General features: G+C 33.3%; 2 protein-coding genes across 2 annotated transcripts in view; both read left to right on the plus strand.

Annotated features, from left to right (window-relative positions):
• The window catches only part of LOC134691357 (uncharacterized), a 98072-nt gene that overhangs the window by 17470 nt on the left and 67188 nt on the right, over nucleotides 1-13414 (plus strand). The gene's annotated exons all lie outside the window — the stretch shown is intronic.
• Nucleotides 856-13414, plus strand: part of LOC134691517 (uncharacterized) — a 52515-nt gene continuing 39956 nt past the window's right edge. The window contains exons 1-8 of the mRNA XM_063552075.1: nucleotides 856-1464; nucleotides 3582-3605; nucleotides 4391-4474; nucleotides 9297-9375; nucleotides 9946-9968; nucleotides 10271-10369; nucleotides 10927-11025; nucleotides 12006-12110. Of these exons, the coding sequence (XP_063408145.1) occupies nucleotides 856-1464; nucleotides 3582-3605; nucleotides 4391-4474; nucleotides 9297-9375; nucleotides 9946-9968; nucleotides 10271-10369; nucleotides 10927-11025; nucleotides 12006-12110 (1122 nt within the window). The remainder of the gene's footprint in view (nucleotides 1465-3581; nucleotides 3606-4390; nucleotides 4475-9296; nucleotides 9376-9945; nucleotides 9969-10270; nucleotides 10370-10926; nucleotides 11026-12005; nucleotides 12111-13414) is intronic.

The following is a 13414-nucleotide window of genomic DNA, read 5'->3' on the forward strand; positions in this document are numbered from 1 at the left end:
ATAGAAACATTTATTTTTTCAGCAAGAACATCTATTTTTGGTTTTATATCATTTTATTATATAATAATTATACCCTATGAGACAAAGGTCCGTAGGGTATACTGTTTTTTACTCATCCGTCAGTCTGTTAGTCAGTCAGTCCATCCGGCCCTCAGTCCTGTTCTTGTCATAGCAACTCCTCTGAAACCACACAACAGAATTTCATGAAACTTTGTAGATAATTAGGACAAAATATGTAGATGTGCATATCCTATAGAAATTTTTATCAGTTGACTTTTGAAGGAGTTATTAGTCTTTGAACTTAGAAACTGGGTGAGATTTTGTTTGCCCAGTGTCAATGTGGGGGCGTGGGGTATGTGAGCGTGCTCACAAATGTTCTTTAGTTAAAGAGTTATCGTATGAATGATGGTAAAACAGTTATCCCCAGTCCTAAATACAAATATATAAACAACAACAAGTCTCCCAACAGCCTTCAAAATTGCTCAAAACCAATACCATATAATAATATAAAAATCTATATAAAGCACTGATATGATAAAATGTGGAACAATTCAAAAGAGAAAATCAACAGCCTATTACAACAATGAAGAGGGGGGAATACATCTACCAAAAACAACCACTACAGTACAGGTTCTTCGATATGGACAGGGGATACAGCTACCAACAACAACCACTACACTACAGGTTCCTCGATATGGACAGGGGATACAGCTACCAACAACAACCACTACACTACAGGTTCCTCGATATGGACAGGGGATACAGCGACCAACAACAACCACTACACTATAGGTTCCTCGATATGGACAGGGATACAGCTACCAACAATAACTACTACACTACAGTTTCCTCGATATGGACAGGGGATACAGCTACCAACAACAACCACTACACTACAGGTTCCTCGATATGGACAGGGGATATAGCTACCAACAACAACCACTACACTGCAGGTTCCTCGATATGGACAGGGGATATAGCTACCAACAACAACCACTACACTACAGGTTCCTTGATATGGACAGGGATACAGCTACCAACAATAACCACTACACTACAGGTTCCTCGATATGGACAGGGGATACATCTACCAACAACAACCACTACACTACAGGTTCCTCGATATGGACAGGGGATACAGCTACCAACAACAACCACTACACTACAGGTTCCTCGATATGGACAGGGGATATAGCTACCAACAACAACCACTACACTGCAGGTTCCTCGATATGGACAGGGGATATAGCTACCAACAACAACCACTACACTATAGGTTCCTCGATATGGACAGGGGATATAGCTACCAACAACAACTCTACAGTACAGGTTCCTCGATATGGACAGGGGATACAGCTACCAACAACAACCACTACACTACAGGTTCCTCGATATGGACAGGGGATGCATCTACCAACAACAACTACTACACTGCAGGTTCCTCGACAGGCACATAATCAGATTGTAAACAGATCAATTGTTTAATGTGATTGCCATCATGTCCTTGCTTATTTGTTGACAGTTTAGAGAGGCTTGAAATTAATGAATTCAATATTGTCTTAATGCTGGTAAATAAAACTTTTGAAATTTTTAGGTCTGCGGAGGTGCAATTGATGTTCTTGTGTTTGAAGGAAAAAAGCACACCCTGTTTGTAGAATACCTCATTTAGGTAAGTAATCAGATATACAAGCTATTGAGTTTAGTTTTTAGCTCAGCTGGCCTAAAAGGCCATGTGAGCTTTGGCCATCCCTTTGCGTTGGTCGTCTGTCTTTCTTCCAGTGTAAACTTTTTCAGAGATCTTCTCTTGAAACACCGGACCAAAAAGTGACCTAAATAAAAATGATAAGCATGTAAAGATTTATCTGCAACAAAAATTTCAAACCAATCGGACAACCTATTTTGTGTTGTAATCGGGAAGGCTGTGCGCCATGCAAAAATGGCGCATTTTGACGAGAAATGGCGCATAGAGTGGAAAATGTCAGTGCCAGTGTGGCGCATGATATTTTCAGGTTTGTATCTAAATGTTTAGATCTATTGAAATGGATTTCCGATCGTGTTTCGTGTCGCTATATTTGTGTACAAAACTGTGTTGTGTTCCCTCCAATGACAGGAGCACCACCTATATATTTTTGGGCCTTATTGGGTAATTTTCTTCATGTTAAGGATAGCAACGTGCGGTATATCTGATAACCGCAAAAACGCAATTAACCATCATCCATGATCTTAATTTTTAAAGTTAACAATTAAATTTTGTGAAAGTTTGCTAGAACAGACGAGAATTTGTTTTTTAAAGTTATAACTTGGAGAAAAATCTGTCACCTTGTTTTATAGAGTTATTGTCCCTGAAAAATCATTGTTTGAAGTGTTTTGCTGTTATTGATAAACAAGTAGGAGCTAGGTTAGAAGTGTTAATTACAAAAATGATCAGTTGACAAGATTTTATCACTCTGAAAATGTTGAAAAAAATATGTCAACCTGTGTTTTTGAGTTATTGCCCCTGAAAGATACTTTTTCCCCTTTTGCCTGTTATTTAAAAAAAAAAAGGAGCTAGCTATAGGTTAAAAGTGTTTACAAACAATAATAAGATCAGCATGACACAATCTTTTTACTCAGATTTTCCAGTTTTGGAGTTATTGCCCCTGTAATATTGATTTTTATAGGTTTTTGCCTGTCCTCATGCCTGTCGGACAGTTTTCAATTGACCTTGACCTCATTTCACAGATTATTGGACAAGGTTAAGTTTTTTGGTCAAGTCTATATCTCAGAAATAAGCATTTGGTGCATGGAATGATTGTAAGGTGTACATGTCTAACTGCTAGGTGTCATCTGACCTTGACCTCATTTTCATGGTTCATTGGTCATTATGATGTTTTCCTTGTTTAGTTTTTTTCACAAATACTATATGCAATAGGTCAACTATATTTGATCCATGGAATGATTGTAAGGTGTACATGTCTGTCTGACAGGGATCATCTGACCTTTACCTAATTTTCATGGTTCTTTGGTCAATATAGAATTTTAATGATTTGGTCTGTTTCTTGTATACTACTAGCAAAAGATCAACTATATTTGGTTTATGGAAGAATTGTAAGGTGTACATGTATTTCTGGCTTTGTTTATCTAACCTTGACCTAATTTTTAATTTGATCATATTAGGTTTATGTGATACTTGTAATAAAACTTTATATTTAGGAATATCAACATAAATGGTCAGTAAAGTAGGCGAGAAATTTTAGCGTATGCACTCATGTTTGCAGTTTTGGCTGGTAACTAAAAACTTATAGGAATTAGGTTAAATATGTAAATTGCAAAAATTATCAGCAACACAAAGAGTAACTAATATGCACATATAAGAAAACGTAGTTAGCAAACAAGCGATAATTTCACCAGGTGAGCGACACAAAACAGTGCAGAAAAGTTGACATAGTCTTTTAGATGTTAATATTTCATGTATTTGGATTAGATTCATATGTGAAAATATTAAGTCAGTTATTCACAAGTCCATAAGGAGCATGTATTTTCAACTGGCATTAACAATTATAACTCAATGATAACTACATATATTTTTTTTCTATTTTTAGGTTATGATGGAAAATTGGAATACGGTAATATTTACTTTTTTAGTCCAATTGTCATATGCATGTGACCTTTTATTTCCATTTTCTTACCAAAAATACATGTATGTGCTAATTTGTGTCTCTCAGACACCATAATATCTCAAGGAAAGTCCTACATTGACTTTGTTTTAATACAGTTACCTCAGAGTGGAGTGTGGAGGCATCACTTTGTCTAGCTTTCTAATTAGGTTACTGTCTCTTTATTTTATTATCAACATCTCTTTTTATTCAGTCTACATATATAATTTTATCATTAAGTAAGCATGGTGGTATTTCTACTATCTGATATGAAATTAGTAAGAAAATGATGAGAAAGTACCAAGGGGACAACTAAAGGTGTTAATGAATGACATATACAACTACATATCACCAATAATATAACAATGCATAATGAATGAACCGACTTTGATAAGTTTGACCCGACTTATCAAGTCATTTTCAGGTTTACTGGTGAAACTAAGAAAAATATTTGTTTCTATAATGCAAAATACACAAATACTATCTTTTAAATTGATTTTCAGATTGTCATCATTTTGATGATATTTATATTGTAAACTGTCAACTGCTCTACACAATATGAAACCTCTGAACTCATTTGCTCTGCTTCCATAAAAAAAAAGCTTGATAGTATGACTTATTTGAGGTGAGGATACCCACGATTTATATAGTTTTTTGCCATGCAGGAGAATAAATAATTATTGCTTTATTTAACAGCCCTTTCATTCATTTTTCATTACAATCTATTAAATGTAAAATCTATGTTTTACTTACAGAAACTACTTACAGCTGCTGGGGATGGAGATGTAAAAGATGTGAAAATATGCCTACAGAATAAAGCATACATTGATTATAAAGATGTAAGTAAAAACGTCTCATTAGGTACAGTAGTAACATCCAGATAAGTACTAGAGCAAATTAATTATGTACAGTAAAAAAACATACTTCTATCTAGATAACTGCAGAACATAGTAGATCTTACTTAAGCAATTTAAATCGCATAACTACATGTTACTTCAAAATACAGCAGAATAATAGAATAAAATACAATTGCATGTTACTTCAAAACCTGTCAGTTGAACATAAACAGTATAAAACACTAATAGAATGAAATACAATTACATGTTACTTCAAAACCTGACAGTTTAGTAAAAACAGTATAAAACATGTACTTTAAATAACTTTAACACAACTAGAAGTCACTTCAAAACATGACAGTAATAATTTTAACAGAATAAACACACAACTATAAGTCACTTCAAAACACAAGAGCAAGAACTTAAACAACAAAACACACCTGTTAATCACTTCAAAACTTGATAGATAGAACATTAACCAAAGAAAACACACAACTATAATTCACTTTAAAACATGACAGTAAGAAATAAGCAGAATAAAACACATGACTAAAAGTCACTTCAAAACATGACAGTAAGAACATGCATACACAAAATAAAACACCCAACTATAAGATATTTCAAAAATAACAATGTTTACACAACGCTGAATGTAAAACATACCTGTAATCAAAGCACAACACTGAATGTGAAGCATATATGTAATCAAAGTACAATGGTGTAAACTAGTTACTACTTTCCAACATTAATAAAAACAACACTCAAAGAACAACACTGAATGTGAAACATTCCTTTCATCAAAGAACAACACTGAATGTGAAACATTCCTGTAATCAAAGCACATCACTATATTCCTGTAATCAAAAGAACAACACTGAATGTGGAACATTCCTTTAATCAAAGAACAACACTGGATGTGAAACATACATCTAATCAAAGAACAACACTGAATGTGTAACATTCCTGTAATCAAGAGAACAACACTGGATGTGAAACATACATCTAATCAAAGAACAACACTGAATGTGAAACATTCCTGTAATCAAAGAACAACACTGAATGTGAAACATTCCTGTAATCAAAAGAACAACACTGAATGTGGAACATTCCTGTAATCAAAGCACATGACTATGTCATACATGTAATCAAAGCACAACACTGAATGTGTAACATACATGTACTCAAAGCACATCACTGAATGTGACACATTCCTGTAATCAAAGCACATCGCTAAATGTTAAACAGACATGTAATCAAAGCACTTTACTGAATGTGAAGCATACCTGTAATCAAAGCACATCACTGAATGTGACACATTCCTGTAATCAAAGCACAACACTGAATGTGTAACATACATGTACTCAAAGCACATCACTGAATGTGACACATTCCTGTTATCAAAGCACTTCACTGAATGTTCAACATACATGTAATCAAAGCACATCACTGAATGTGAAGCATACCTGTAATCAAAGCACAACACTGAATGGGAAGCATACCTGTAATATAAACTTAACAACACTGAATTTGAAGCATAAATGTAATCTAAACAACACTGAATGTGAAGCATACATGTTATCTAATCAAACACTGAATGTGAAACAAACCTGTAATCAAAGCTCAACACTAAATGTGAAACATACCTGTAATCAAAGCACAACAGTGAATGTAAAACATACCAGTTGTCAAAGCACATCACTGAATGTGAAACATACCTGTAATCAAAGCACATCACTGAATGTGAAGTATACATGTAATCAAAGTACAACGGTGTAAACTAGTTACTACTTTCCAACATTAATAAAAACAACACTCAAAATGAGTTTGACTTTCTTGAAATTGTTCAATGTCTAAATATAGGATATTACAACAAACCACATCAACCACAAATACCTGACTACTTCGAATAAATAGACAAACCACACCAACCACAAATACCTGATTACTCCGAGTAAATAGACAAACCACACTAACCACAAATACCTGACTACTCCGAGTAAATAGACAAACCACACCAACCACAAATACCTGATTGCTCCGAGTACATAGACAAACCACACCAACCACAAATACCTGACTACTTCAAGTAAATAGACAAACCACATCAACCACAAATACATGACTACTCAGAGTAAATAGACAAACCAAACCAACCACAAATACCTGACTTCTTCTAGTAAATAGACAAACCACACCAACCACAAACACCTGACTACTCCGAGTAAATAGACAAACCACACCAACCACAAATACCTGACTACCCCGAGTAAATAGACAAACCACATCAACCACCAATACCTGACTACTTCGAGTAAATAGACAAACCACACCAACCACAAAAACCTGACTACTCAGAGTAAATAAACATTTACACCAACCACAAATACTTGACTACTTTTGACTACTTCGAGTAAATAGACAAACCACACCAACCACAAATACTTGACTACTTCGAGTAAATAGACAAACCACACCAACCACAAATACCTGACTACTCCGAGTACATAGACAATCCACACCAACCACAAACACCTGACTACTCTGAGTAAATAGACAAACCATACCAACCACAAACACTTGACTACTGAGAGTAAATAGACAAACCATACCAACCACAAACACCTGACTGCTTCGAGTAAATAGACAAACCACACCAACCACAAATACCTGACTACTATGAGTAAATAGACAAAGCACACCAACCACAAATACCTGACTGCTCCGAGTAAATAGACAAACCACACCAACCACAAACACCTGACTACTCAGAGTAAATAGACAAACCACACCAACCACAAATACCTGACTACTCCGAGTAAATAGAAACCACACCAACCACAAATACCTGACTACTCCGAGTAAATAGACAAACCACACCAACCACAAATACCTGACTACTCCGAGTAAATAGACAAACCACACCAACCACAAATACCTGACTACTCGGAGTACATAGACAAACCACACCAACCACAAATACCTGACTATTCTGAGTAAATAGACAAACCACACCAACCACAAATACCTGACTACTCCGAGTAAATAGACAAACCACACCAACCACAAACACCTGACTACTCCGAGTAAATAGACAAACCATACGAACCACAAACACTCGACTGATCTGAATAAATAGACAAACCACACCAACCACAAATACCTGACTACTGAGAGTAAATAGACAAACCATACCAACCACAAACACCTGACTGCTTCGAGTAAATAGACAAACCACACCAACCACAAATACCTGACTACTATGAGTAAATTTGACAAACCACACCAACCACAAATACCTGACTACTTCGAGTAAATAGACAAACCACACCAACAACAAATACCTGACAACTTCGAGTAAATAGACAAACCACACCAACCACAAATACCTGACTACTCCGAGTAAATAGACAAACCACACCAACCACAAATACCTGACTACTCCGAGTAAATAGACAAACCACACCAACCACAAATACCTGACTATTCTGAGTAAATAGACAAACCACACCAACCACAAATACCTGACTACTCCGAGTAAATAGACAAACCACACCAACCACAAACACCTGACTACTCCGAGTAAATAGACAAACCAAACCAACCACAAATACCTGACTACTTCGAGTAAATAGACAAACCACAAATACATGACTACTCCGAGTAAATAGACAAACCACACCAACCACAAACACTCGACTGCTCTGAATAAATAGACAAACCACACCAACCACAAACACCTGACTACTCCGAGTAAATAGACAAACCACACCAACCACAAACACCTGACTACTCCGAGTAAATAAAGAAACCACACCAACCACAAACACCTGACTACTCCAAGTAAATAAACAAACCACACCAACCACAAACACCTGACTACTTCGAGTAAATAGACAAACCACACCAACCACAAACACCTGACTATTCTGAGTAAATAAACAAACAAATTCAACAACTAACAAGACATGGTCTGGGTACAGGCACAACATGTTAAACCATATTTTCTATGCACAGTCCACCTATCTAGACCATTCAGCATTGGTAATAAAAGTAAAACTCTAATAAATAAACCTGCAAAGTTCAACCACCATAGGTTTGTATTGGAACTGATGCTGATATCATTATACTGATTCAACATTTCATCAAAATTCTGTTTTTAATCAGATAGTTTAAATGGGAAAATATGCTTGAAGGGGTTCTCTTAATTCCTTTTTAATCATATTATTGTTCTAAATCTGAAAATATAACTTTTTTTCATTTTTCTTTAAAAAATTATTTTATTTTAATAAATAATTATTTAGAATCTACACAAACTCATGTTGTTAATCATACAGGATTAATGAACAAATATTTGTAATAATTATATAAAGTTGGGTCTCATTTTACTCATATTATTGTTCTGAATCAGAAAATAAAACTTTTTTACAAGTTTATTAAAAAAATTATTTTATTAGAATGAAAGATTATACTGAATCTACACTAAATCCTGTTGTTAATCAGACAGTTTTAATGAATAAATATTTGTAAGAATTATATAAAGTGGGGTCTCATTTTACTTGTTTTGTTCTACTGAATCCTTTGATATAATTATTTTACACATTTCTTGAAAAAAATATTTTTTTAAGATATCATGTTTAATGTAAGTTTTGACATTTCACAACAAAACATATTTATTTATTGTTTATATACAATATAAATACAAGTGTGACTGGTCATTTTATTCAGTTTTGACCACTGATTCATGTGATATATATTTTGTTTATATTTATTACACAACATTGTCCAGTTTATCAGACAAGTTTTGATGTCAGTTGTATTATTTCAGGGTAGAGGATGGACAGCATTAATGGAGGCTGCCAGGGAAGGACACCTGGAGATCTGTAGACTCCTCATTGATACAGGATGTAAGATCGACATCACAGTATGTTATCTACTTAGTCTGATCACATTACTATTAATCTACACTAAATCATGTTGTTAATCAGACAGTTTTAATGAACAAATATTTGTAAGAATAATATAAAGTGGGGTCTCATTTTACTTGTTTTGTTCTACTGAATCCATTGATATAATTATTTCACACATTTCATGAAAAATTTTTTTTTTTAAGATATCAGGTTTAATGGAAGTTTTGACATTTCACAACAAAACATGTTTATTTATTGTTTATATAGAATATAAATACAAGTGTGACTGGTCATTTTATTCAGTTTTGACCACTGATTCATGTGATATATATTTAGTTTATATTTATTACACAACATTGTCCAGTTTATCAGACAAGTTTTGATGTCAGTTGTATTATTCCAGGATAGAGGTGGATGGACAGCATTAATGATGGCTGCCGAGCGAGGACACCTGGAGATCTGTCGTCTCCTCATTGATACAGGATGTAAGATCGACATCACAGATGTATGTTATCTACAGTCTGATCACATTACTATTAATCTACACTAAATCATGTTGTTAATTAGACAGGTTTAATGAACAAATATGTGTAAGAATCACATAAAGTGGGGTCTCATTTTGCTTGTTTTGTTCTACTGAATCCTTTGATATAATTATTTCACACATTTCTTGAAAAAAATATTTTTTCAAGATATCATGTTTAATGGAAGTTTTCACATTTCACAACAAAACATGTTTATTGTTTGTTTATATACAATATAAATACAAGTGTGACTGGTCATTTTATTTAGTTTTGACCACTGATTCATGTGATATATATTTAGTTTATATTTATTACACAACATTGTCCAGTTTATCAGACAAGTTTTGATGTCAGTTGTATTATTCCAGGAGGATGGAGTGACAGCATTAATGTCGGCTGCCAGGTTTGGACACCTGGAGATCTGTAGACTCCTCATTGATAGAGGAAGTAAGATCGACATCACAGATGTATGTTATCTACTTAGTCTGATCACATTACTATTAATCTACACATAATCATGTTGTTAATTAGACATGTTAATGAACAAATATTTGTATTAATTATATCAAGTTGGGTCTCATTTTACTCATATTATTGTTCTGAATCAGAAAATATTACTCCTTTTCATGTTTCTTTAAAAAAAATATTTATTAAAATGAACAATAATACTGAATCTACATTAATTCCTGTTGTTAATCAGACAGTTTTAATGAATAAATATTTGTAAGAATAATATAAAGTGGGGTCTCATTTTACTTGTTTTGTTCTACTGAATCCAATGATATAATTATTTCACACATTTCTTGAAAATATATTTTTTTAAGATATCAGGTTTAATGGAAGTTTTGACATTTCACAACAAAACATGTTTATTTATTGTTTGTATAGAATATAAATACAAGTGTGACTGGTCATTTTATTTAGTTTTGACCACTGATTCATGTGATATATATTTAGTTTATATTTATTACACAACATTGTCCAGTTTATCAGACAAGTTTTGATGTCAGTTGTATTATTCCAGGATAGTGGATGGACAGCATTAATGTTTGCTGCCATGTTTGGACACCTGGTGATCTGTCGTCTCCTCATTGATAGAGGATGTAAGATCGACATCACAACAGTATGTTATCTACTTAGTCTGATCACATTACTATTAATCTACACAAAATCATGTTGTTAATTAAACATGTTAATGATCAATTATTTGTAATAATTATATCAAGTGGGGTCTCATTTTACTCGTATTATTGTTCTGAATCAGAAAATATTACTCCTTTTCATGTTTCTTTAAAAAAAATATTTTATTAAAATGAACAATAATACTGAATCTACATTAATTCCTGTTGCTAATCAGACAGTTTTAATAAACAAATATTTGTAATAATCATATAAAGTGGGGTCTCATTTTACTTGTTTTGTTCTACTGAATCCTTTGATATAATTATTTTACACATTTCTTGAAAAAAAAAATTTTAAGATATCATGTTTAATGGAAGTTTTCACATTTCACAACAAAACAAAGCAAACAGATTAATTAGACAGGTTTAATGAACAAATATTTGTAATATTTATATCAAGTTGGGTCTCATTTTACTCATATTATTGTTCTGAATCAGAAAATATTACTCCTTTTCATGTTTCTTTAAAAATTTTTTTTATTAAAATGAACAATAATACTGAATCTACATTAATTCCTGTTGTTAATTAGACAGGTTTAATGAACAAATATGTGTAAGAATCATATAAAATGGGGTCTCATTTTACTTGTTTTGTTCTACTGAATCCATTGATATAATTATTTTACACATTTCTTAAAAAAAATATTTTTTCAAGATATCAGGTTTAATGGAAGTTTTGAAATTTCACAACAAAACATGTTTATTGTTTGTTTATATACAATATAAATACAAGTGTGACTGGTCATTTTATTCAGTTTTGACCACTAATTCATGTGATATATATTTTATTTATATTTATTACACAACAATATCCAGTTTATCAGACAAGTTTTAATGTCAGTTGTAGGATATTTTGTATAATATTGATATTGACAACAAAGTATTGTACATTATAGTTACATGTTATTTGGTTATATTATAGAAAAGTGGATACACAGCTTTACATTTGGCTGCTCGGGAGGGATATCTACAGACCACAAGATGTCTGGTAGAAAGAGGTGCCAGTCCCTTGGTTACAACACATGAGGTAATATTTTATAGTATATGCCCAGTGTTCAATTAATTTATGGATCACTTTACTGATGATGTGTAAAATTTGTTTGGTACAATGTTTGTATTGTTATAGATGTTAATCAAGATAAAACACATAAGTGATATTTCTGGCAAATTTGAGTTAAGATTTTATGGACCTGTCTAGATGCATATAGATTCTACCACTGTCTCGAGTGTAATGCGATATTTATCCACTCGAGACAGTTAAATGTTCAAATTTAAAACGTGAGGCTTCAAGCCTCGTGTTTTAAATATTTAGAATTTAACTGTCGATGCTACGAGTATGAGCATACTGGTGCAGTAATGTGATTTTGACATTCTTTTTTTTTCTAAAAAGGGCACTAACTTTTAAGTTATATCAAAATGACAAAATGACCGAAATTAGGTGAAAAAATTTCCGAATCGGAGTATGATGACATTAATTCTTGTGAACTGCGGCTATTTGGGCTAGATTGCTTGAGTTAACATGTCAGTCTAATACAAAGTTGAGAATAATAGTGTAATTGTAAGATTATGCATTTAATATTTGCCACTGGACATTAAGCAGCAATCAACATAGAGATACTAATTTACATGAATAATTTTTATTCCCTGCTTAAGGGGGCTCGCGGGTCTAAATCAAAATTTTTATTTAATATAGGATTTCTCTATATTTTTCTATAAACGAACTTTATCTTATACTTAATAGAAAAATGAAATAAAAAAATGGGGTCACCGTTCATTTACGCTCACAATCTGCCATCTAGAGAAGCATGCATTTTTGTTAATGTCCTTTTTAGCTCACCTGGCCCACAAGGCCAAGTGAGCTTTTCTCATCACTTGGCGTCCGGCGTCGTCCCGCGTTAGCTTTTAAAAAAATCTTCTCCTCTGAAACTACTGGGCCAAATCAAACCAAACTTGGCCACAATCATCATTGGGGTATCTAGTTTAAAAAATGTGTGGCGTGACCCGGTCATCCAACCAAGATGGCCGCCACGGCTAAAAATAGAACATAGGGGTAAAATGCAGTTTTTGGCTTATAACTCAAAGACCAAAGCATTTAGAGGAAATCTGACATGGGGTAAAAATGTTTATCAGGTCAAGATCTACCTGCCCTGAAATTTTCAGATGAATCGGTTAACCTGTTGTTGGGTTGCTGCCCCTGAATTGGTAATTTTGAGGAAATTTTGCTGTTTTTGGTTATTATCTTGAATATTATTATAGATAGAGATAAACTGTAAACAGTAATAATGTTCAGCAAAGTTAGATTTACAAATAAGTCAACATGACCGAAATGGT

Source organism: Mytilus trossulus, chromosome 11, assembly GCF_036588685.1.
Source record: "Mytilus trossulus isolate FHL-02 chromosome 11, PNRI_Mtr1.1.1.hap1, whole genome shotgun sequence".
NCBI classification, from domain to species: domain Eukaryota; kingdom Metazoa; phylum Mollusca; class Bivalvia; order Mytilida; family Mytilidae; genus Mytilus; species Mytilus trossulus.